The sequence below is a fragment of the Lycium ferocissimum genome, chromosome 1, assembly GCF_029784015.1.
Source record: "Lycium ferocissimum isolate CSIRO_LF1 chromosome 1, AGI_CSIRO_Lferr_CH_V1, whole genome shotgun sequence".
NCBI lineage: Eukaryota > Viridiplantae > Streptophyta > Magnoliopsida > Solanales > Solanaceae > Lycium > Lycium ferocissimum.
The window spans coordinates 50,377,620-50,401,291 of NC_081342.1; the positions used below are offsets into that span (position 1 = coordinate 50,377,620).

Sequence of the window (23,672 nt, forward strand, 5' to 3'; positions counted from 1 at the left end):
TTGAGTCCATGCAACTCTTCAAAGAATACCCAATCTGATTTATATTAATCATTCTAACTGCAACAGACAACTTAGAATGCTGACTCCCTACCCAAAGTGGATGACTAGCCTCTTCTAATTCTTGATAGAAGCGCATTGCTTCTTCATTAGGAGGTGCTCAAAATTTGCTCAGGTTCAAACCCAGACCGTAAGCCAAAAGCATCATTAACCATATCATTAACTCTATCATATTGGACATGACTATTCCTGCGACACACTACTTTCACCAACAACCATATTATAAAATATACTATTGACCCCATCAAGCCTCCATGATCAAATTCAAACATAATATTTCTCCTTAAACCCGCGACTACATAAATGAACCCTAACCTCTTCCTAAGCTTTCAAATACTTCAAACACCGGCAACGAGAACAAGGACACCTAATTACCCCTTCATTTTGAAAAGCATGAAGTGACATTGCATGTGTGATAAACCCGTCAACACCTTCAACAAATTCATCATGTAAACCCACACGATCACTATTATTCATATTATACATCCACATACGATCCATCTATAAAAATATACCCACAAATTATTAAGGTTATAGAAATATATTATAACTTAAGAATTCTAACTTAAAATATAATTCAAGAAAACACAATCCCAACTAATTCTAACTTTGAATTCTCAATAATAATTCTAACTTTAATATAATTTTTAAAAGCACAATCCCAACCAATTCTAACTTTGAATTCTCAATAACAATTCTAACTTTAATAACTTATGGATTCTAACTTTAATTCTAAAAATTGAAAAGTAAATCTAGTCAAATAAAGTCTACATTTTAGTTTAGAGGTTATAGAAATATTATAACTTAACAATTTTAACTTTGAAAAGCACAATCACAACTAATTCTAACTTTGAATTCTCAATAACAATTCTAACTTTAACAACTTATGGATTCTAACTTTAATATAACTTGGAAAAGCACAATCCCAACCAATTCTAACTAAGCTAACACAAATACATTGACAATGAACATAAAAAATAGCACAATCGTTAAATATATATATATATATATATATATATATATATATATATATATATATATATATATATATATATATGAAAAGTAAACTAGTCAAATAAAGTTTACATTTTTTCACAAATTCAACATCAATAATTTAAGAAAGCACAATACCAACCAATTCTAACTTTGAATTCTCAATAACAATTTTAACTTTAATAACTTATGGATTCTAACTTTAATATAACTTTGAAAAGCACAATCCCAACCAATTCTAACTTTGAATTCTTAATAACAATTCTAACTTTAATAACTTATGGATTCTAACATTAATTCTAAAAATAGAAAATTAAATCTAGTCAAATAAAGTCTACATTTTAGTTTTGAGGTAATAGAAATATTATAACTTAACAATTCTAACCTTGAAAAGCACAATCCCAACCAATTCTAATTAAGCTAACACAAATACATTGACAACGAACATAAAAAATAGCACAATCGCAAGCAAATATATATATATATATATATATATATATGAAAAGTAAACTAGTCAAACAAAGTTTACATTTTTTCACAAATTCAACATCAATAATTTAAGAAAGCACAATACCTACCAATTCTAACTTTGAATTCTCAATAACAATTCTAACTTTAATAACTTATGGATTCTAACTTTAATATAACTAGGAATTCTCAATAACAATTCTAACTTTAATAACTTATGGATTCTAACTTTAATTCTAAATATTGAAAAGTAAATCTAGTCAAATAAAGTCTACATTTTAGTTTTGAGGTTATAGAAATATTATAACTTAACAATTCTAACCTTGAAAACCACAATCCCAACCAATTTTAACTTTGAATTCTCAATAACAATTCTAACTTTAATAACTTATGGATTCTAACTTTAATATAACTTTGAAAAGCACAATCCCAACTAATTCTAAAAATTGAAAAGTAAATCTAGTCAAATAAAGTCTACATTTTAGTTTTTAGATTATAGAAATACTATAACTTAACAATTCTAACTTTGAAAAGCACAATCTCAACCAATTCTAATTTTGAATGCTCAATAACAGTTCTAATAACTTATGGATTCTAACAAAAAGCACAATCCAACAAAAAATAAAAAACTAGTCAAATAAAGTATACATTTTTGCACATATTCAACATCAATAATATTACAAACAATGATAACTAAGCTAACACAAATACATTGACAATGAACATAAAATATAGCACAATCTCAAGCAAAAAAAAAAAAAAAAAAAAAAAAAAAAAATTGAAAAGTAAACTAGTCAAATAAAGTTTACATTTTTTCACAAATTCAACATTAATAACATTACAAATGATGTTTAACAAAGCTAAATAGACTAACATGAGGCCTAAAATCTATAAATAAAACTAAAATTGAAAGAATTTTAAAAGCCCTAATTTAAAAGAAACTAACCTCAATTTACTAAGTTAAAAACGGGGCGGGGGGTCTGTGGCCCCCACGATGTGGCGGGCGGGCGGCGGGTAGGGTTTAAGAGAGAATGGGTGTTTTTTTTGGGAAGAATGGGAAATGAATGCCAAACCCGTGTGGCCTTTTTGTTAAAAAAAAAACTGACCCGGTCCGTCAGTTTTTTTAAATTGTTGACAAGCTTTTGACAAAAAAAAATTAAAAACCGACCCGGTCCGTCGATTTCCTTAAAAAAAATTCATTTATTAATATTTTAAAAAACAAAATGAATTGTAAATTATTTAATATATTTTTAAAACTAAAACTGACATTTTCCGTCGATTTTTTTATTAATTATTCTTTTTTTTTTTAATAAAACCGACGTCATCAGTTGGTTTTTTAATTAAAAAAATAGAAATGCACAAAACCGACGCAGTGCGTCGGTTTTTCAAAGCGACACAGTCCGTCGGTTTTTTGTCCATCAATTTTTGGCATTTTTTTAGTAGTGTGGGTGAATCCTTCTTGTATATTTTGCATTTAAAAAATCAGCCCGGAGAGATTTCTTTGTTCTATAGCTCCACCATAACTTAGCCCCAAAGCTGTCAGAATACTTTGCAAAGACCTAATGCCTATTCCTCCTTCTTCAGTAGGATAACACATTTTCCTCCAGGCCACCCCAGTGATGATTATTTTTACCATCAGCAGTGCCCCAAAGAAAGCTTGCAAAAAAAAAATTCCATCTGCTGACAGATGGATTTTGGGGATTGACAAATAGATGGCAAGTACACTGGCATAATGGCAAGGACATGCTTGATGAGAATGATCCTCCCCCCTATTGATAACATATTGCAACGCCAAGTTCCATGTTTTTTCAAGATTTTGGTGGCAGATTGAGTAAAATATTGAATTTTCTTCCTCTCTTGAAATAAAGGGCATCCAAGATAGTTTATAGGAAATTCCTTTCTCTGGACCTGCAAATATTGAGAAACAATCTTAATTCTATTGTTAGATATGTTGGAATCCATAAGAAAACAATTTTCTCTTTGTTAATAAGTTGTCTTGAAACTTTTTCATAGTTTTTCAAACAGTCCATGACAAGCTAGAGAGTGTGAGATTTCCCTGCACAGAATATTATAAGATCATCAGCATAAGATAAATGATTAATCTTGGGGTTGTTAGGAGCATATAATATCCCATAAATCTAGGTTTTTCAAACAATTTGTTCAGACTTCTGGAGAGGGCCTCAGATGCCAAAATAAACAGAGTAGGGGATATGGGATCACCCTGTTTGACACCTCTTTGGAATTTAAAAAATCTCTGTCTTTTGCCATTTATGGCAACTGAATATCAGATGTTAGAAAGAAGGTTCCAAATATTGAAAATCCCAAGTTCACTAAATCCCATTTTTCTCATAACATCACAGATGAAAGCCCAGAAAATCCTGTCATAAGCCTTATTCATGTCAATTTTGGCGACGGGCTCATTGTTAAATTATTGTTAATATCGGCCAGTATGACACATCTGTGAAAGTCTCTGACGTGTTGGTGGATGACATATGGACTATCACTATATGTAGCTTCTTTCCTTGATCAACCTTGCATATATATTACTTTATCTCATTTTACTTCTCAAAATGTGTTTTTGCAGATATATTTGCTTCGACTGAAATAGCTAACTTCAAATTCAGTATTAATCAACTTATGAGTTTGCACGTGATTATACAAGTACCTTAAATGATAGAGATTGACTAACTTATGAAAAATTTGCAGATTGACTAACTTATGGAAAATTTGCATCCCTGAGAATAAAATATTTCATTTGCGTGTAAGACGTAATAAAACTATGTCAAACGAACTTAGATCTCCCAGAGGGTTTTTGCTGTCCCAAAATATATGAAGGATGTGATATTAATATAGAGGATTCTTCACATGTTATCAGAAAATGTCCAAAATTCAACAAATATGGAATAACTTCATTTCATCGAATCAAATTGTTGTTATGAACACTACCAATGCTTGCATAGCTTGATGATATTATAGATAACGACTCACATTTATTGTATAGCGCCACAGCTATAATTTCAATTATGTGGCAAAAATGGAAGGAGCCGAATAGAAACTTGATTGAAAAGATATAATTACCTATTGAGCTTATATGCAAACATATTACTAATTTTGCTAGGAGAATTGGTGAACTATTTCCAACTCAAGCTCCTATTTCCAATAAGTCAAACTAATTGCTTGAACGTTTCCTCCATGTGCAGGAAAACAAAAGATGAACATTAATGGTAGTGTCACGACATAGTCTGGAGATGCCTCTTTTGGAGGGATCTTTAGAGATGATTACGGAAAATGATTGCTGAGATAAATAGGTAAGGTAAAACATACGACAAGCCTCACTGCAAAATTGTGGGGCATAAAAAAAAGGGCTGACTGTAGCTAAACTAATGAGCTATCAAGAAGTAGGTGAAAATAGACTAGATACATCTGTCAAACTTATTAAGGATGAGGACAAACAACATTATTCTCTTAGGGCTATTTTTGAAGACTATAGATATTTATTGAATATCATCAAGGTCTTTCAACTTTTAGTCAAATGAAGAGCACAAACATAATAAATATTTAATAATCTAGAAAACGAGCTCAAGGATATAAAGTTTCCTCTCTTGGATGATTTAAACGACATTACTTTTGAAACACCGTAACTTTTAGTACAAACCCATTTTGAACTAGCAGGATACTATTGACACAAGTACAAATTATAGCAGAGGCAAAGCTAGAATTTGATGAGATTTGAGGGTTCCGAATTCAAACCCTTTAAGTTACTGGGTTCTATATTACTAATTCATACATATTACATAAATTTCTTAAGGCAAATATAAGGTTTGAACAAAAGTTTGTGGGTTCGGCCGAACCCGTCTACGACACTGTGGCTCCGCCGCTGAATTATAGTGGTGTTCCTCACTTATTCTCAAAAAACATAAACAAGAAACAATATAATGAATCTTTTTTCAGTCAAGAAGTCAACTCTGTAAGAAGCTAATTGACATATCACATCCCAAGAGAAGACCCTCACAGTTTTAATACTCGAGTGCTTTAGAGTCAGAGCTATTTGTTACTATTCAAGAGGAACTTCTTGTACCAATAAGCAGATTTCTTGTAGTATCTTTTAAGTCCATTTTTGTAGTCAACAAAGGTGATGCCAAATCGGACAGTGAAACCAGCATCCCATTCATAGTCATCTAAGAATGACCATGCAAAATGTCCTTTCACATTTGCTCCCTCCCTGCCAATAATCAATGCAGCAATACATTTAAAATTCCACAAATAAAGGGTAGGGCCAGAATAAACACAAACGGAGATATAAAATACTCCCTCCATTTCAAAATAAATAAATTTTTCAGATTTTTTATTGGTCCAAAATAAGTGAACTTTTCAAATTTTAAGAGGTTATAAATTAAATCTTTTCAATATTGATTAATACCATTAATTAAATTTTTTAATGGGTGCGCCACACCCCAAAAATTCAATTATTAGGAATGGGGGAGTATGGACAAGGAAGAAAGAAAATCTTACTTTATGGCTTTTGACAGAAACCATAGGTGTCCCTCGTAATACCTTATCCTCAAATCATCTTTAAGGGCTTGTTTAAGTGGCAATGTGCTATTGTTTGCATCTGCCATTCCTGCAATATAATGTCAATATGAATATGTCTTTAGTTAAAAGATTAACACAATTAATTTGGTGAACTAAAAAAGAAGAAAAAGCTTATAGTTTAAAGTGGTGTTAATTGAAATTAAAACAGTACCATTTTCAGTGATGTAGATGGGGGGATTCTTGTATTTTTGCTTGATGTAAAGCATGAGATCATATATTCCTCTTGGATAAATGTATAGCCAATTCAGGGCAGTCTGCAAGCAAATAACAAAAAATATGGTTCACACTCCTATAAAATCCATAAACAAGTCAAATAAAAAAGGAAAAGAGAGAAAGAGAGTAGTACCGGTGTACCAATAGGTATTCCGTCCTTTTGTGCTGAATAATAAAATAGAAACTCATGTTAAGAAGGTTTTTGTGATATTTTAAGGCTAAGCATATTTAACTTTTAATTAATAGTATTGTGAAGTCTTTGTCCGTAAACAAAATAGAATTTCACAAATCGTGGATTTTTAATTATCAATTTAAATCATTTTTGAAAAAAATAAGCTCTATGCCTACTGGGAAAGAGTATTTACCCAGTTTTCCTTAATTACCCGATTTAGCTAGTTTTCCTTAAATATCTCTTATGCACTTTTACACATTGTTTACCGTAAGTGTATAATGTCGTATAACGTTGTGTACCGTTTGTATAAGCACTCTTGCGAAAAAAAGTTTGTTATGCGAATATAAACTGAAAATATGGCTATGTAGGTGTAATGTATTACGTTGGGTTGTATATTTTTGTAAAAATCCCTTTTTCTTATTTGCTTGGTAAAATTGAGTTATTTTGGTCCATTCGGTAAGAAAAATTATTCAAATGTACTTAAATGTCAAAAATAATGAACAAAATTTGACTTACCAGTCATATCAACATGATTGTCTGTCGTGTAACTAAGATTAACCCTAGGGGCAGATAGCATTGGAGATGCATACTGAGTAGTATAGTAATTCATTCCTAAAAAATCAATTGACCCTTTCACTAATTTTTTTTGCTCAGGTGTGAATTTTGGGAGACGATGCCCTACATTAGCTCGCATGCTGGTTGGGTAGTCACCATATGTAATTGGATCCAAAAACCTATACAAAATATAGAGTGATTAATTGGATATAGAAATGGCATGAGCACTTGACAAAGCAACAAAAAATTGCCAAATTTTGCTCAATTCGTGAACCAAAGTATAAAGTAAATTAACTCTAATTATTTGCACTAAATATTGCTCCCTTCATCCCAAATTTTGTGAATGGATTCGAACAAACCACCTAGGTTGCAGTGTAAATTCGTGCATTGATTTTTCAAAATTCTTATAAACAAAAATTACAAATTTGAAAATCACATAATAAGTACAATAAATCGGCATACTTAATAATTGAATATATATAAAAGAGTTTGGAAAATAATAATTAATGAAAATGTTTGACTTGTCAAATAGCAAAACCTTCACATCAAAAGGGGTGGAGGGAGTCATGTTAAGTGAATTTGTTAAGGAACTCAACATCCTGATAATAACAAAGAGTTTGCAAAGGCACAAAAAACAAGGGAGTGTAGTGGGAAAAACTCACCATCCTAAGAAAAAATCAAGTGCTTTTAATGGGGCCTTGAGTCCCAGAGGAGTCTTGATTTTAGGCACGAACCAGTGAGTTACCAGAGTGACTCCTATCTGCCCTTTCAGAGCTTTCTGAAAGTTTTCAGAAAAAACAAAATACAAATGTCAAATTGAAAATTTAAAATTATCAGGAAGCTTGTAGATCATTGAATAATTTATACAACCCACTCAACTCTATTTGATATAAAAGGACAGAAATTAAGGATTTCAGCAGCGGACTTGTTCTTTGATCTCATCTTGTAGCTTTATCTCATAATTATATTAGCCAATAGCCAATATTATATCACGGCTAATTAATTTTGGACTAAATGAAATAACTGTCACTCTCACAAGACCCAAAGCGCTCTGTACAACCAAATGGAACTGAATACCACACATACGAGATTAAATAAAGGACATGTCTGCATGCTGAAAAAAAAAAAACTTGATAGATAATACATAAACAGATCTTCAAATTTGGCCTCAGCTGACAAGTATCCTCTCCAACTTTGGGTATGCACAAGTAGACATCTCAACTTGTCTCCACTTTGTCAGTTGAACACTCCAACTTACTAAATGATCATCTAGACACCTCCAAATTTATGTGTCACGTCAACGCCACGTCAGCATTTATGTTTACATGTTCAACTTTATACAAGTTGAGGTACTTACTTGTGCACATCTAAAGTTGGAGGGCATACTTGTCAGTTGAGCCCAAGTTTGAGGGCGTGTTTATGTATTATGATATAATAGACATGGGATCATCTGAAAAGACCAACTATGTACTAGCTATGGAACCCATTGTGGACAACGAAATTTTGTTGAATTTAAATTCACAAGAAATTCAAATTATATTCAATATATATTAGTCCAAATAAATAAATGTTGTGGGCTAATATAGTTGGATTTATTATTTAAGTCCAACAAATGTGGATTTAATTAAAACAGTCCAAATGCATTGGGCTAGTCTATTTAATTGAGCTACAAACGACAAGCCCACTTTGTCAAGCCCAAGATGTCATCTTCCTATAGGCCCAAATCGGTGCCACGTGTCAAATGACGTGGCACGCTAAGTCAAATAAAGGAGCCTATGAGATCATGCCACGTGTCAAAAATGACACAACAAGCCTAGTCAAATCAAAGGCCAATGAAAGTGCGCTATGTGTACAAGTGACATGTTCCGACTAGTCAAATAACGCCATGTCAACTGAAATCTGATTGGCCGAAAGGAGTTCGTCCTTATCACAACTCCTCCATCCTACAACTATAAATAAGGGCCTCATAATTCAGAAAAAGGACCAGAAATTCTAACAAGAAGCAAGAGAGAGCTCGTGGATCAAACGCTGCAGATTTCTCTACAAGCTAAAAGCATTCAAGTATTTCTCTAGAAGTTCTAGAGATCAAGACCCAGATTCAAGATCAAGCTCAAAAGCCCTTGAATTTACTATAGAAAAGGCGAATCAAAGGAATCATAGAGATTGTAACACTCATATTCTGAAATCAAATACAAAGATTGTTGCGATATTTTCCTGTCTTGATTATTATTTTCTTGACGCGAATTTTATTGTCTACAAATTCTAGCACGCCCAGTGGGACAATCTCTACCTCTCATCTCAACTTTCGACGATCGAAGCTCAAGAACATTGAAATGACTTCAGAGAAGATCAACTCCAAGGTTGCTATCAACTCCAAGGTTGCTAACTCCAAGTTCTCTGCTGATGTGGAAAGCATCCTCGACATTACCTTTGGTAGCGTTGGACCGATTACGAGGAGCAAAGCGCGTATGTTGGAGACAACAAGCACTCAGTGTCGTCGCAAGCTGACTCGCCGTTTTTGGATCTTCGTCCCCAAAGGAGCAAGATCCTCTACTAATGCATCGGAGGAAGGGGCGCATTCTTTGAAAGATTAAGAAGACTCTAGCTCTACTTGATCTCTCGTGGATCCCAAGAACTGCTGCTATGAAGGAAGATGATGATACTTCAAGTACGGATCCTCTCCACTCACACCTCATGAAGTAGGCTAGTCAAAGATCAACTTATGCTATAATCCATGCTATTCTCCAACATCCCCAACAATCATGCAAGCAATGGTAACTAACGCTTCATCGATGAAGGAGACACTAGCAAACTTGGCAAAGGTGATTGATGGTTTGGCCAAGCATGTGCAAAATCAAGACGTTCGAATTGAGAAGTTGATGAACAAGATGGATGGATTAATGGAAGGAGAATCCAGAAACGCACCTGGGAAGGGCCCAGAAGCACAGGAAAAGGAACCTGGTGCAAAACAAGTACCGCCTACCAAGGAAATTCCAGTTTCTTCTGAAGGGATGATTCCGCTCGACCGACTAAAGGAGTTCATCGAAGGGACTATCAAGGATAAGTACGAAGTTGCTACCAAGTCTTTTTTTACTTACAGAAAGTCGTACAGTACAAGAATTGATAGCTTCAAGATGCCCGCCGGTCATCAACCTCCCAAATTTAAACAATTTGAAGGCAAGGGAAATCCAAAGCAACATGTCGCACATTTTGTTGAAATATGTAACAACGCTGGGACTTTTGGAGACTATCTTATCAAGCAGTTCGTCCGCTCCCTCAAGAGATGCCTTTGGTTGGTACACGATCTTGAGCCTAATTCTGCCGATAGTTGGGAGCAACTAGAGCGAGTTCCTCGGTCGCTTTTATAGCAAAGAGCGTACCATGAGCATGGTCGATCTTACAAGCACTCACCAGAAGAAGGGCGAACCAGTTATCGATTTCACCAATCGATGGAGAAATGCAAGTCTAAAGCGCAAAGATAGGCTCGTGAAGATTACGCGATAGAGATGTGTATCCAAGGAATGCATTGGGGGCTTCACTACATCTTGCAAGGAATTAGGCCAAGGTCTTTTAAAGAACTAGCTACTCGTGCTCATGACATGGAGTTAAGCATGTCTTCCACTGGGAATGAAGTAATTCTTGTCTATGACCCTCGCAAAGGAAAGGACAAGCAAGAACCCAAGAAATGGAGCAAGTTCGTTCCCGCAGTGATAACAAAGAATCCATGAACGTCAATGTCTCACCTGTAAAGTTTACTATGAAGGTGAGCAAGAAGCAGAGTATGAAAACAACTTCCTTCCAAGACAACAAAAGCAGAAAGTCTGCCTTGAAGGAGATGCAAAAAAGAGAATATGCCCTCTTTACCGGATTACGATGTCCCGAAATTTTGATAAACTACTTGAGCCGAAACTCGTTGAGTTACCGAGAGATGAAGCCCAATGAAGCTGGAAGAACAAACGACCCGAACTATTGCAAGTACCATTGACTTGTGGGTCACCCTCTTGAGAAGTGCTTTGTCTTCAAAGACAAAGTTATGCATTTGGCTAATGAGAACAAGATTCTGCAGCGATGAGAAGGAGAGTTCCAATCAAGACTCTATCACCTTTGCTTCTCTCGATTCAGTCCAGATACGCCGCTTTGAAGAACATGAGAAAGGGCCATTGGAGGAAGATAAAACTCAAGTTGATGAAGCCGATGATGAAGGTTGGATTCTGGTGACTAGGCGAAGACGCCGTAAAACAAATCCACAAAAAGAATCATCTAAACAACCAACTAGGAAGAGGATGGTTAGAAGACCAAGGAAGAAAGAATCAATTGAGCATCCGAAGAAAGCAAAAGTGGAGATGAACTACCGCCAGGAACCACGACGTCCCGTGACTTGGAGGAATTCCTACCGAGTTGGTTCCACAATAAGACTACTCGAGACAACATTGAGGCATCGTGCTTCAATACTGATAAAGAAGAAGCAAATGATGAAATGATGAAAGCACATCCATGTTGTCTCATGCGTAAATCTAAAAAGCCTATTAGATCTTCTCTCCAAGAGGTCCACGCATGTGATACGAGAATCACATTCACGGATGACTATCTTTTACTTGGTGAAACACTACACAATCGTCCTTTGTACATGGTGGGTTGTGCCCTCGAGAAGAGGATAAACAGAATATTGATAGGTGATGGATACGGGTTAACATTCTTCCTATTCGCTGATGGAAGGAACTTGGTATCACGATGAGCTTTTACGAAATCGTTTTGATGATATAAGGATTCAATCAAGGGGTAACGAGCCATAGGTGCTATCAAATTAGATATCACCATCGAAGATTTGCGATTAAGTGCATGGATGCGTATCGTATAAAGATTTCGTACAATATATTGCTTGGCGAGAGCCATGGATACACGAGAATAAAGTTATCCCGTCCACTACTATCAATGTTTGAGTATCACGAAGGCGTGTCGAAAAGAAGATGATTTGATGATGATAATCCGTTTTCTTTTAAAGTGAGTCACACTTCGTCGATGCGAAGTTCTATTTGAAGAACTACATTGTGAGAGAAGTAAAAGTCAATGACATCGCAACGACCAAAAGTGATAAGATTGCAATTGAAAGAGCTGATGAGACTATTGGAAAAGTTGAAGTTGGTGCGGAGGTGCCGCACTCCAGTCCGAATAAAGGGAACATCGTGTCTTAGAAGAAGAAGACAACTCCGTGCTCTTTGTATGTTCCAAAGTTGAAGAAAGAGGAAGGGCAACCATACGAAAGCTCAAGAAAATATCTTTGGGGGCTAACTCTTCCCCATCGGATGAATTGATTCGATAAATTTGTCCTCAAAGCTACTTGGAACTTCGTGGCTCGAGAATCCGCCACAAAATATGGCACTCCACCAAAAGCTTGCAAATGAAGAGCTTTGATCCCAAGAAATGCTTACAAGTTATTTGTCAAGGCTAGGTACAACCCCAACGAGCCATCAAAGTTAGGAAACTTCCGTCGGGAGCTAGCATGATACAATCATGTGAAGGTTTGGGATACAAACAACCTCACTTCGGTTCGCATATCCATAAGAAGGGCAAGTACCAACTACATCAACTTGTGGAAGATGAGTTTGTTGCTTAACAAAGGCCTTCGGTGTTTGATCGTCTTGGAAAGTAGGCCACAAAGCACGTATTTGAGAGATTAGGGCCGTTGAAGGTGAAAGAAGAAAAGGAAGAACAAGTTCCACGAGAGAGATTATCAAAGCGTGGCACGCTTGCTTTACTGGAACCGGAAGGATATATAAGATTTGATTCCTTCTAGAATGAGACAACAAACAAAGGTTGTGGTTTCATGTGGGGATGTGCTAAAAGCAAAGTCTCACGGCTGTGGTGTATACCGAGGAGCGTGACGAAGATGAAAAGTGTAGAGTTCGCCATTATCATATTACTACAAAGTGATCAAGATACTTCATTTCAGATGGAGGTTGCCGAGAAGTTAGAGGATATCTCCTTGTGTTACCACATATCTTTCAATTATGGTGATCCTCGAGAGGATGAAGATGCCAGAGATGCTCCTCCAGAACTTGAAGAAGGGGTGAAGACCACAGTAGACTCACTGAAAGAAGTTAATCTTGGTACTGATGAAAACCCAAGCCCGCTACCTAAGTGCTTTTCTAACAAGTGATGAAGAAAGACACTTACATGGAAATACTCAAAGAATATAGGGATGTTTTTGCTTGGAGTTATAAAAATATTCTGGATTAGATCCCAAAGTAGCGATCCATCATACGGCGGTCAAGAATGGTGCCGTCTGTTAAGCGAGCCCAAAGGCATTTCGGACAGTTGGTTCACTAATCGAAAATGAAGTCAACAAACTCATTGAAGCTGGCTTTATTCGTGAAGTTAAATATCCGACATGGATTTCGAGTATCGTTCTTAAAAGAAAAGGCAGCAAAATTCGAGTTTGTGTTGACTTCAGGGATCTTAACAACGCATGCCCTAAAGATGATTTCTCGCTTCCCATCCCAGAGTTGACGATTGATGCTACCCTTTGGTTACGGCGGTCTCTCATGGACGGTTCATCCGGCTATAACCAAATTCGCATGGCGCCAAAAGATGAAAAGCTTACTGCATTTCGTACACCCAAGGGTATTTATTGTTACAAAGTGATGCCGTTTGGTTTGAAAAATACTAGTGCCACATATCAAAGGGCTATACAGAATATCTTTGATGATTTTCTCCACAAAAATGTTGAATGCTATGTGTATGACTTGGTGGTAAAATCAAGAAAGAGGAGCGACCACTTGCAAGACCTGAGAATGGTATTCGAGCGACTTCGGAGATATCAACTTCGAATGAATCCATTGAAATGTGCCTTTAGAGTTACTTCTGGAAAATTACTTGGTTTCATTGTTCGACATCGAGGAATTGAAATTGATCAAGCCAAAGTTGATGCGATTTTGAAAATGCCCGAGCCCTGAAATATTCATTAGTTAAAAAGTCTGCAAGGGAAGCTAGCATACATTAGGAGATTCCTTTAAAATTTAGCTGGAAGATGCCAACCATTCAGGCGTCTCATGAAGAAAGGCGCCCCTTTCAAGTGGGACATAGCATGTACTAATGCCTTCGAGAATATCAAGTCATATTTGATTAAGCCTCCAGTTCTAGTAGCCCCTGTACCTGGAAAACCATTGATACTATACATTTCAGCACAAGAAAGGTCGGTTGGAGCGTTGTTGGTCCAAGAGAATAGTGAAGGGAAAGAAAATTCTCTTTACTACTTGAGCAGAATGATGACACCAAATGAGCTGAATTACACGCCTATTGAAAAGTTGTGTTTGGCTTTAGTCTTCTCGATCCAAAAGTTAAAGCACTACTTTTAAGCTCATAGTGTTCAACTTATTTCCAGGGCAAATCCCATTAAGTTTGTGATGTCAAAACCAGTCCTCAGTGATCGACTAGCAAGGTGGTACCTCCAGTTTCAACAATTTGAGATCACATACATCCTCGAAAAGGCTGTAAAAGGACGAGGCATTGGCGGCTGGGCGGATTACCGTACACGTGCTTGGGAGCTACCCGATGAACTTCCTAATGAAGATGCAATGGTCATTGAAATTCAACCTCCGTGGAAAATGTACTTTGATGGTGCTTCACAACGTGAGGGAGCTGGTGTTAGTATGGTGTTTGTTACTCCGCAAGGAGAAGTTCTACCATACTCATTTACTTTGACACAATATTTCTCCAACAATGTCGTTGAATATCAAGCACTAATACTTGGACTTGAAATGGCAGTCGACATGAAGCAGTTGCAGCTACAAGTATTTGGTGACTCTCAGTTAGTGATCAATCAACTCCTGGGAAGCTATGAAGTCAGGAAGCATGAATTACTCCCCTATCATGGATATGCTCAGAAGTTGATAGGATGGCTTGGTGATGTGACTCTTCAGCACGTTCCAAGGAAGGAAAATAAGAAAGCCGGTGCTTTAGCTGCTCTAGCTTCAACGCTAACTCTGCCAGATCAAACTCAAGTGACTATCTGCCAAAAATAGGTAGTACCTCCACCAAATGAGAATGAAGGCACGGAAAATGAGCTTGAGCATCTCGTAGCTGTTTCTGAAGCTGCAAAGGAAGACTGGCGACAAACCATCATTGACTACTTAAGTTATGGGATACTGCCAGAAGACTCAAGAAGAAGGACTGAGATTCGTCGTCGTGCACCTCGATTCCTTTACTACAAGGATACCTTATATAGAAGATATTTTGAGGGGGTACTTTTGCGATGTTTGGGGGAGGATGAAGTAGTCCAAGCTTTGCAAGAAGCACATTCAGGAGTATGTGGATCACATCAATCTGGACCAAAGCTCCACTTCCACATAAAAAGGATGGGATATTATTGGCCAACGATGGTGAAAGATTGCTTGGACTATGCTCGAAGATGCAAGTCTTGTCGATTTCATGCAAATTTTATACATCGTAGCCGAAGCATTACACCCGACCATCGCATCTTGGCCATTTGACGCTTGGGGGTTGGATGTCGATGGTCCGTTGCCGAAATCTTCTGGTAGACACTTGTACATCTTGGCTACAACCAATTACTTCTCAAAATGGGCCGAAGTTATCGCTCTTAAAGAAGTGAAGAAGGAGAATGTTGCGAACTTCATCCGAGTAAATGTCATCTGCCGCTTCGGCATTCCTCGTTACATAATAACGGACAATGGCAAGCTATTTGATAACAAATTGATGAACAAGATTTGTGATATCTTCGGCAAGCGGCGTAAATCTTCTATGTATCATGCTGCCGTAACGGTCTAGGTGAAGCGTTGATAAGACTTTGTGTAAATTGTTGAAGAAGGTTGTCTCCAAGTCTAAGCGAGATTGGCATGAACGAATGGAAGAAGCTTTGTGGGCATATAGGACGACTTACCGCACACCAACGCAAGCAACCCCATACTCGCTTGCTTATGGATTTGAGCGATCCTACCACCTGAGCGCCAAATACCATCTTTACGACTTCTTTATTCAGAAGGACTCACCGAAGAGGAAAATGCTTGATTGCATCTTGCCGAGTTAGAAGCACTTGATGAGAAAAGCTGGAGGCTCAACAAAATCTTAAATGTTATCAAGCTCGTCTATCTTATGCCTTCAACAAAAAGGTTCGCTTGAGGTCCTTCCAAGTGGGAGATCAAGTCCTTGCAGTAAGAAGACCCATCATCGTTTCCTATAAGTCTGGGGGCAAATTCACCTCAAAATGGGATGGACCATATGTCATACAAGAAGCATATTCAAGTGGCACTTACAAGCTTATTGATGCAGACGGCTTGAGGATCGGTCCTATCAACGCAAGGTTCTTGAAGAAGTACTATCCTTGAAGAAAGTCGACGCTCCTTAAGGCACAAGCATAAACTGCATGTAACTCCTGGCCCGCAAGAGTATAAACTGTGCACAGCCCCAAAAAAAATAATAAATGTCTGCTAGGTTGAAAATCTCGCAAGAGGCGACCTAGGCAAAAGTTAGGACACAAAAAAAAAACTCATTTTTCTGAACTACGGAATGACTTGATCCTCTTCACCGAGGTACGCAGGCCGCTTAGAGTTTTATTCTAGGCTCAGTCTCATGAGTTAAAAAAAATACACCGCTCTATGTGTTGTTGAGTGAAGTATGATAGAATGAAATCAGCATGATAAGACGCATCCAAACCTTTTATTGAAATTTGGACCTTTGCTAAATACCGATGGTCCAATGAGGGCAAATCTCCATGACAAATGGTTTCTCCAATGGGATGACTATAATCTTTAAGCAAGTGGTCAGATGAACAAGTTGAAGTCTGCAAATCTGTCGGTTTCAAGTTGAAGGCATCAAATTCGCCAACTCTTCAAGTTGAAGTCCAAAGCCATCGCATCTGCAAGGTGAAGTCTTCAAATCTGCCAGTCTTCAAGCTGAAGTTTTGAACCCACCATGCCTGCAAGTTGATGTCTTAAAATATAGGAAGACTTCAAGTTGAAGTTTCAAATCCACCATGTCTACAAGTTGAAGTCTTAAAATATAAGAAGACTTCAAGTTAAAGTTTCAAATCCACCATGTCTGCAAGTTGAAGTCTTAAAATCCAGCAAGTCTTCAAGTTGAAGTTTCAAATCCACTATGTCTGCAAGTTGAAGTCTTAAAATCCAGTAAGTCTTCAAGTTGAAGTTTCCAATCCACCATTTTTTGCAAGTTGAAGTCTTAAAAAGTGGGAAGTCCTCAAGTTGAAGTTTAAATCCACCATGTTTGCAAAGTTGAAGTCTTCAAATCTGCCGAGTCTTTAAGTTGAAGTTTCAAATTCACCACGTGGGAAGTTGAAGTATTCAAAGTTCAACAAGTATAGTCTTCAAGCTGTCCTTCGAAATTTCCAGTCTTAAGGTGGACAATTTCTATCCCTTTGCACCTTAAGCTGGCCTTTTCGCGGACTCGTCAATAAAAGGAGTCAAACTTGTCAGTCTCAAGGTGTCGGAGACAATATTAATCTCTCGCACCGTAAGCTGAATGTTTCATGGATACGTTATTGAAAGTAACCCCACTTGTCAGTCTCAAGGTATCAGAGCCAATGTTAATCTCTCGCACCCTAAGCTGATTATTTTGTGGATTTTTCTTTTGATACTCCGTCAATATGGGCATTTGGCGTCGTGGATTTATCCTTTGATGTTATGTTGATGTGGATATTTGGCGTCGTGGATTTGTCCTTTAATGTCTCGTCGATATGAAAAAATTAGCGTCGTGGATTTGTCCTTTAATATTCCGTTGATAAGGGCAGCCGTCGATATGGACATTCCACCGATAAGAGCATTCCATCGGTAAGAGCAGTCCATCTTCTTGAGCAAGAACTTGTCAGTCTCAAGGTGTCGGAGGCAAATGTTAATCTCTCGCACCCTAAGCTGAATGTTTCATGGATACGTCATTGAAAGTAACCCCACGTGTCAGTCTCAAGGTGTCGGAGGCAATGTTAATCTCTCGCACCCTAAGCTGATTATTTTGTGGATTTGTCTTTTAATACTCCGCAGATATGGAAATTTGGAGTCGTGGATTAGTCCTTTGATATTCTATCGATATGGACATTTAGCGTCGTGGATTTATCCTTTGATAGTCCATCGATATGGACATTTGGCGTCATGGATTATTCCTTTGATATTACATCGATATGAACATTTAACGTCGTGGATTTATCCTTTGATATTCCGTCAATATGGACATTTGGCGTCATGGATTAGTCCTTTGATATTCCGTCGATATGGACACTCCATCGGTATGGACACTTCATCAAAATGGGCGTTCCGTCGATATGGGCATTCAATCGATATGAGTATTCCGTCAAAGTGGGCATTCCGTCGATAAGGACACTCCGTCGGTATGGGCATTACGTCGATAAGGACACTCCGTCGATATGGGCATTCAATCAATGAGTATTCCGTCGATAAAGGTACTCCTTCGATAAATATGATTATTCCGTCATCCCTTCGAACCAAAATTTCATCCATCTTCTTTGAAAGAAAAACAACAGGAGATAAGAAAAAGACGACAGCAAAGGAGAAACACTAAAAAAGAAAAAAAATTACCTGCCAGAGGCGGACTCTGATTGATGCTAACAAACGGAGCAGCACGTACCCTTATATAGATAATCAAAGGCGGCTATCAGAGATGTGGTTTAACAATGTGGGATAGTTGTTATACTTGGTTTCTATAAGGATGCGACTTCAAAGGCGGCTAATTAATTGGGAAGCGTTTGAATAAGCATATCTTTTTTTTATAAGAGTTGTAAAGGCGTGTAAATACCTGCCCAATTAAAATCCAATCAAGGATCACATAAAAAAATTGCTATGTATTGGGCTGTTATTTCTCAATGTCTAAAAATCAAAGCACCTGTTTGTTTTCTTGTTGGAAACAGAGAAGTATAATTCTAGGCCACAATGTCTTATTCACATGGACCATACAGAGGGGATCAACTAAGCATATCTGGCGAGATCCTCAAGGTGTTAAATTCTGAATTTCGGATATATTGTGGTCCTTAGTTTCTAGTTTCAGGATCATCAAGCGGATTGCGATTTCGACATTCCTACATCAAGAAATAAAAGTTTTAGCGAAGCCGCGCAAATCTGCAACTTTCAGTGTGACAGAATTTAAAGTTGACTTCAATTTTTTTTTATCTAGAACGATATTGAAGGTCTTTAATTCTGAATTTTGGATATGTGGTACTTATTGAAGTATAGCTTCTGGAAAATTAAATGGATTATGATCTCGACGTTTCTACAATAAGATACGAATTTTTCACCATAAACATCTTGTTTGTGGAAAAAGTGACAGAAAAACAAAAAAAGAGGAGGAGAAATTACCTTGTTGGTGTTCCCCGTCATGACCTGAGAACACAGCAACTGACGCCAACTTTGCTTCGTCAACAAAATTGATATCGGATTCGTGGATGTTTCCCTTTATATAGAGTTTGGTGGGGCGGTTTACTCTCTGTCCAACTAAAACTCGGGAAGGAATCTATCGAAATTGACTTCGATGGCTTTTCCCCAAAATCCTAGGGATATCAAACTTCATGCTTGTCTCCTTGTTGGAAACAACAATAAAGTTGCATACTCCTCAATTGTCTTACGTGGATTTATTTAAGGAAATATATACTATCACGTCTTTGATCATGTGTGCCATGTCAAAAGAAACAAATTACTTTACAACTATGGGGTTGGTTTCAGCACACATTTGATTGGCATGTAGTTGCCTGGTGCTTCGTCATTTTCTTTAAAATGGTTGCTCAGCTGCTAAGTATGAAAAAATAGCTGGAAGGTTTAAAGTGTGGTAACTTTCATTTGTTTGACAAGCAAGTTACAATCAGCTCAAGTATATATATTTGACGTTGTACTTCAAGACTGATTCCTTCATGATCGATAAGTCTTACACGTCAACCAGTCTCGAAGTAGGGGGCATTTGTGGACAACGAAATTTTGTTGAATTTAAATCCACAAGAAATTCATATTATATCAAGTTCACGATATATTAGTCCAAATAAATTGTGGGCTAATATAATTGGATTAATTATTTAGGTCCAATAAATATGAATTTAATTAAAATGGTCCAAAAGCATTGGGCTAGCCCATTTAATTGAGCTCTAGATGACGAGCCCACTTTGGCAAGCCCAAGATGTCATCTTCCTAGAGGCCTAAATTGATGTCACGTGTCAAATGACGTGGCACACCTAGTCAAACAAAGGAGCCTATGAGATCATGCCACGTGTCAAAAATGACACAACAAGCCTAGTCAAATCAAAGGCCAATGAAAGTGCGCTATGTGTACAAGTGACATGTTCCGACCAGTCAAATATCGCCATGTCAACTGAAATCTGATTGGCCGAAAGGAGTTCGTCCTTATCACAACTCCTCCATCCTACAACTATAAATAGGGGCCTCATAATTCAAAAAAAGGACCAGAAATTCTAACAAAAAGCAAGAGAGAGCTCATGGATCAAACAAACGCTGCAGATTTCTCTACAAGCTAAAAGCATTCAAGCATTCAAGTATTTCTCTAGAAGTTATAGAGATCAAGACCCAAATTCGAGATCAAGCTCAAAAGCCCTTGAATTCAAGTACAAGTCAAGATCAAATCCATTAAGTTCAAGATCAAGCTCAAAAGCCCTTGAATTTACTATAGAAAGGGCGAATCAGAGGAATCATATAGATTGTAACACTCATATTCTGAAATCAAATACAAAGATTGTTGCGATATTTTCCTGTCTTGATTATTATTTTCTCGACGCGAATTTTATTGTCTACACCCATATTAGGGAATGGCATTCGACTCGACTACATGTCGATGAATACGGTAAGAACATATACGCTTACGTTTCTGTGATTCTCATTTGACACTAGTCAAATTCATATTCTAGCTTTCGGGCTCATCACACCCTCGGGAGGATCATGCTTAACTATGTGAAAGAATTTGGGCATCCAAACTCAAAATGTTAATACAATGCATGGAGTGTAGCCAGAGGCGAATCCAGGATCTAAACTTTATAGGTTCAATCCTGCGATTCTTAGTATTAATCCCATTATATTTTTAAAGTTATGGGTTCATATATACTATTTATAACAATTTTTGTAATTTTTTACACATAAATTTATGCTCCGTGTCAGAAGTTAGAGGTTGAACCTCCATCTAACATGCTAGATACGCCTCTGAGTGTAGCCGGGGATCATTTAAACCTCATTGAGAACCAAACACAACCAATGAGGAACAAGTGTATTCTCTAATACTGTCTGACACGTATAACTCAGTTCTTAGGTAGATCGAAAAAGTGGACCTAATATGTAGATAAAGATCAAGCTCAATATAGACTGAAGAGTGAAATTGGAGCTAAGAAAAGTAGGCTTAGAAGTGGATCTGGAGCAAAGATTGTGACTCGATAGAATGAACTGGAAAAAAAAAAACATAGAGCAGTTCGATGGGCTGAATTAACTGAGAAGCTCAGAGCATCACAATAAGTAAAAAGAGAGATATTAAGTTAGATACATCGTCAGTATACTCAACTATTTGCTCAATCGGGTCACCTTTATCTTTTGTTGCAAGTAACATGTCTTATTTGCAAAATTACAAATTTCATATTTTAAGTAAACTTCCTTTCAGATATTATTTTGGTAACTTAATAGTATAAAAGAATCCTTACACTGACAATATATATATATATTACATAACTCAAAAAGAAAATAATTGTGTGCATTTGTGACAGAATATATTATACAGACAATATATGGAGCATTACTTAAATCTTTATACATAAAATTGTGACGAATTTGTGACAGAAATAACTAATTTGAACGAATTTGGTGACAGTTATAATGACCTGTCACAATTCCGTCACGAATTTGAGACGAAAATAATAATCCATCATAATTCCATCACAAATTTGTGACAGAAATATAGATATGTCACAAATCCGATACAACTTTGTTGCGGAAATGAAACAATAACAACCACATATCCAATATATTCCCACAAGTGGAGTATGTGGAGGGTAGGATTACGTGGACCTTACGGCCTACCCCTATGTTGACGGAAATGAAAATCCATCACTATACCCAGAAGGATGGACGTACCTGATATTTTTCTTTGTATACTTTGACAGCAGTTGCATGGGCAAGAAGCAAGTTGTGAGCAACAATATATGGCTCAGTGGCAGAATCACCCTTTGTACAATTTCCAACATAACTGGAACATCTTCCTGGTGCAAAGGTACCTCTTGCATATCCGAACATGCTATAGGATAATGGCTCATTTAAAGTAATCCAATGCTTTGCTCGATCACCAAATTCTTTGAAGCAAATGTCTGCATAGTCACCAAAGTCTTTCCTGAACGCATCAGTCACAGCCTAAACTTCAATAACCATTGAGATATATACTATTATATAAATAAATAACCAAAAGTGTGTTATTTCAGTAATATAAGATTTGAGATGAAATGTCATACAATATATTAATATGGTATTTTAGATTAGATAAGAGGTCTTTAGCTTCAAATCTCATTCCTAAGAAACCATAATTAATTAAAGGCTAAACACATAAGCGGCCCCTTAAACTTGTTACTATTTTTCATTTTGGCACCTCAACTAATGTCATTTCCTATTAGACACTTAATCTATGTTCAATATGTATCAATTGAACACCTCACCAACAATCAGTCAATAAAATAAAGTGAGTGTAATTCACTTGCGATGACTTGTCAAAAATGACGAATGCAACGAAGGCACGTGGCATTTAGTCCAAATATTGAAGGATTTTTAATTTTTTTTTTTTAAGAAAAGGAAAATCTAATTTTCACTAAATTCACACCCCTCTCCTTCCAATCGTCTTCTCCACCCCTCACCTCTCTCCTCCTTCCATCTTTCAGAAAATTAACTTCTCCATTTTTCACCATAGTAGCAGGGCGGCTCAACGAAATTGGTGGCCTAAAGTCGACCTTCAAAGGAGGCCCTAAATTTAATTAATAAAATTTATATATGATTATTTGATTTCTTTTCGTTTTTGTTTTGTAATGATCGTGTGATCTATCTTTATATCTTCAGCCATAGCGAATGCAATATGTAAATTTCGGGTTTATCTGAATCCGATACTTTTAACGCGGATTGGAACATAAATTTATGTATAAAGAATCACTAAGATTGCAAAAATAGTCAATCTAACCCATAGTTTTACAAATACAATGAGTTCAATCTAAGCTTTAAAGATTGAACTCATAAAATTTAAATCTTGGATCCACCTCTAATTTTGATCATATTTGAACACTTGCTAGCTCCAGCCATCAAAACTATCTAATAACTTTATTCACCAAGATTACGAGAATATGTTTATAACAAACATCACAGTATACATAATATTGTCAATTTATCTACATAAATTTAAATATTTATCTACATAACATTGCCTATTTTAAAAAAATTAGACTATCGTATTCCAAATACAAGCATAAACTAGTATCTTTTTAATAATAATAATAATAATAATAATAATAATAATAATTTCTACAATATAGATATACAATACTAAATAATGCTCCCTCCGTCTCAATTTATGTGGCACCATTTGATCGGGCATGGAATTTCAGAAATAAGGAAAGACTTTGTTATGTTTG

General features: G+C 36.5%; 1 protein-coding gene across 1 annotated transcript in view; it reads right to left on the reverse strand.

Annotated features, from left to right (window-relative positions):
• Positions 1-5,211: 5,211 nt before the first annotated feature.
• LOC132055248 (beta-glucosidase 12-like) overlaps positions 5,212-23,672 on the reverse strand; it is a 48,611-nt gene continuing 30,150 nt past the window's right edge. Inside the window, exons 7-13 of the mRNA XM_059446974.1 lie at positions 22,141-22,393; positions 7,714-7,829; positions 7,013-7,230; positions 6,458-6,489; positions 6,263-6,365; positions 6,031-6,139; positions 5,212-5,740 (exon numbers count right to left, since the gene is read on the reverse strand). Coding sequence (XP_059302957.1) covers positions 5,563-5,740; positions 6,031-6,139; positions 6,263-6,365; positions 6,458-6,489; positions 7,013-7,230; positions 7,714-7,829; positions 22,141-22,393 — 1,009 coding nt within the window. The 3' untranslated portion in view covers positions 5,212-5,562. The remainder of the gene's footprint in view (positions 5,741-6,030; positions 6,140-6,262; positions 6,366-6,457; positions 6,490-7,012; positions 7,231-7,713; positions 7,830-22,140; positions 22,394-23,672) is intronic.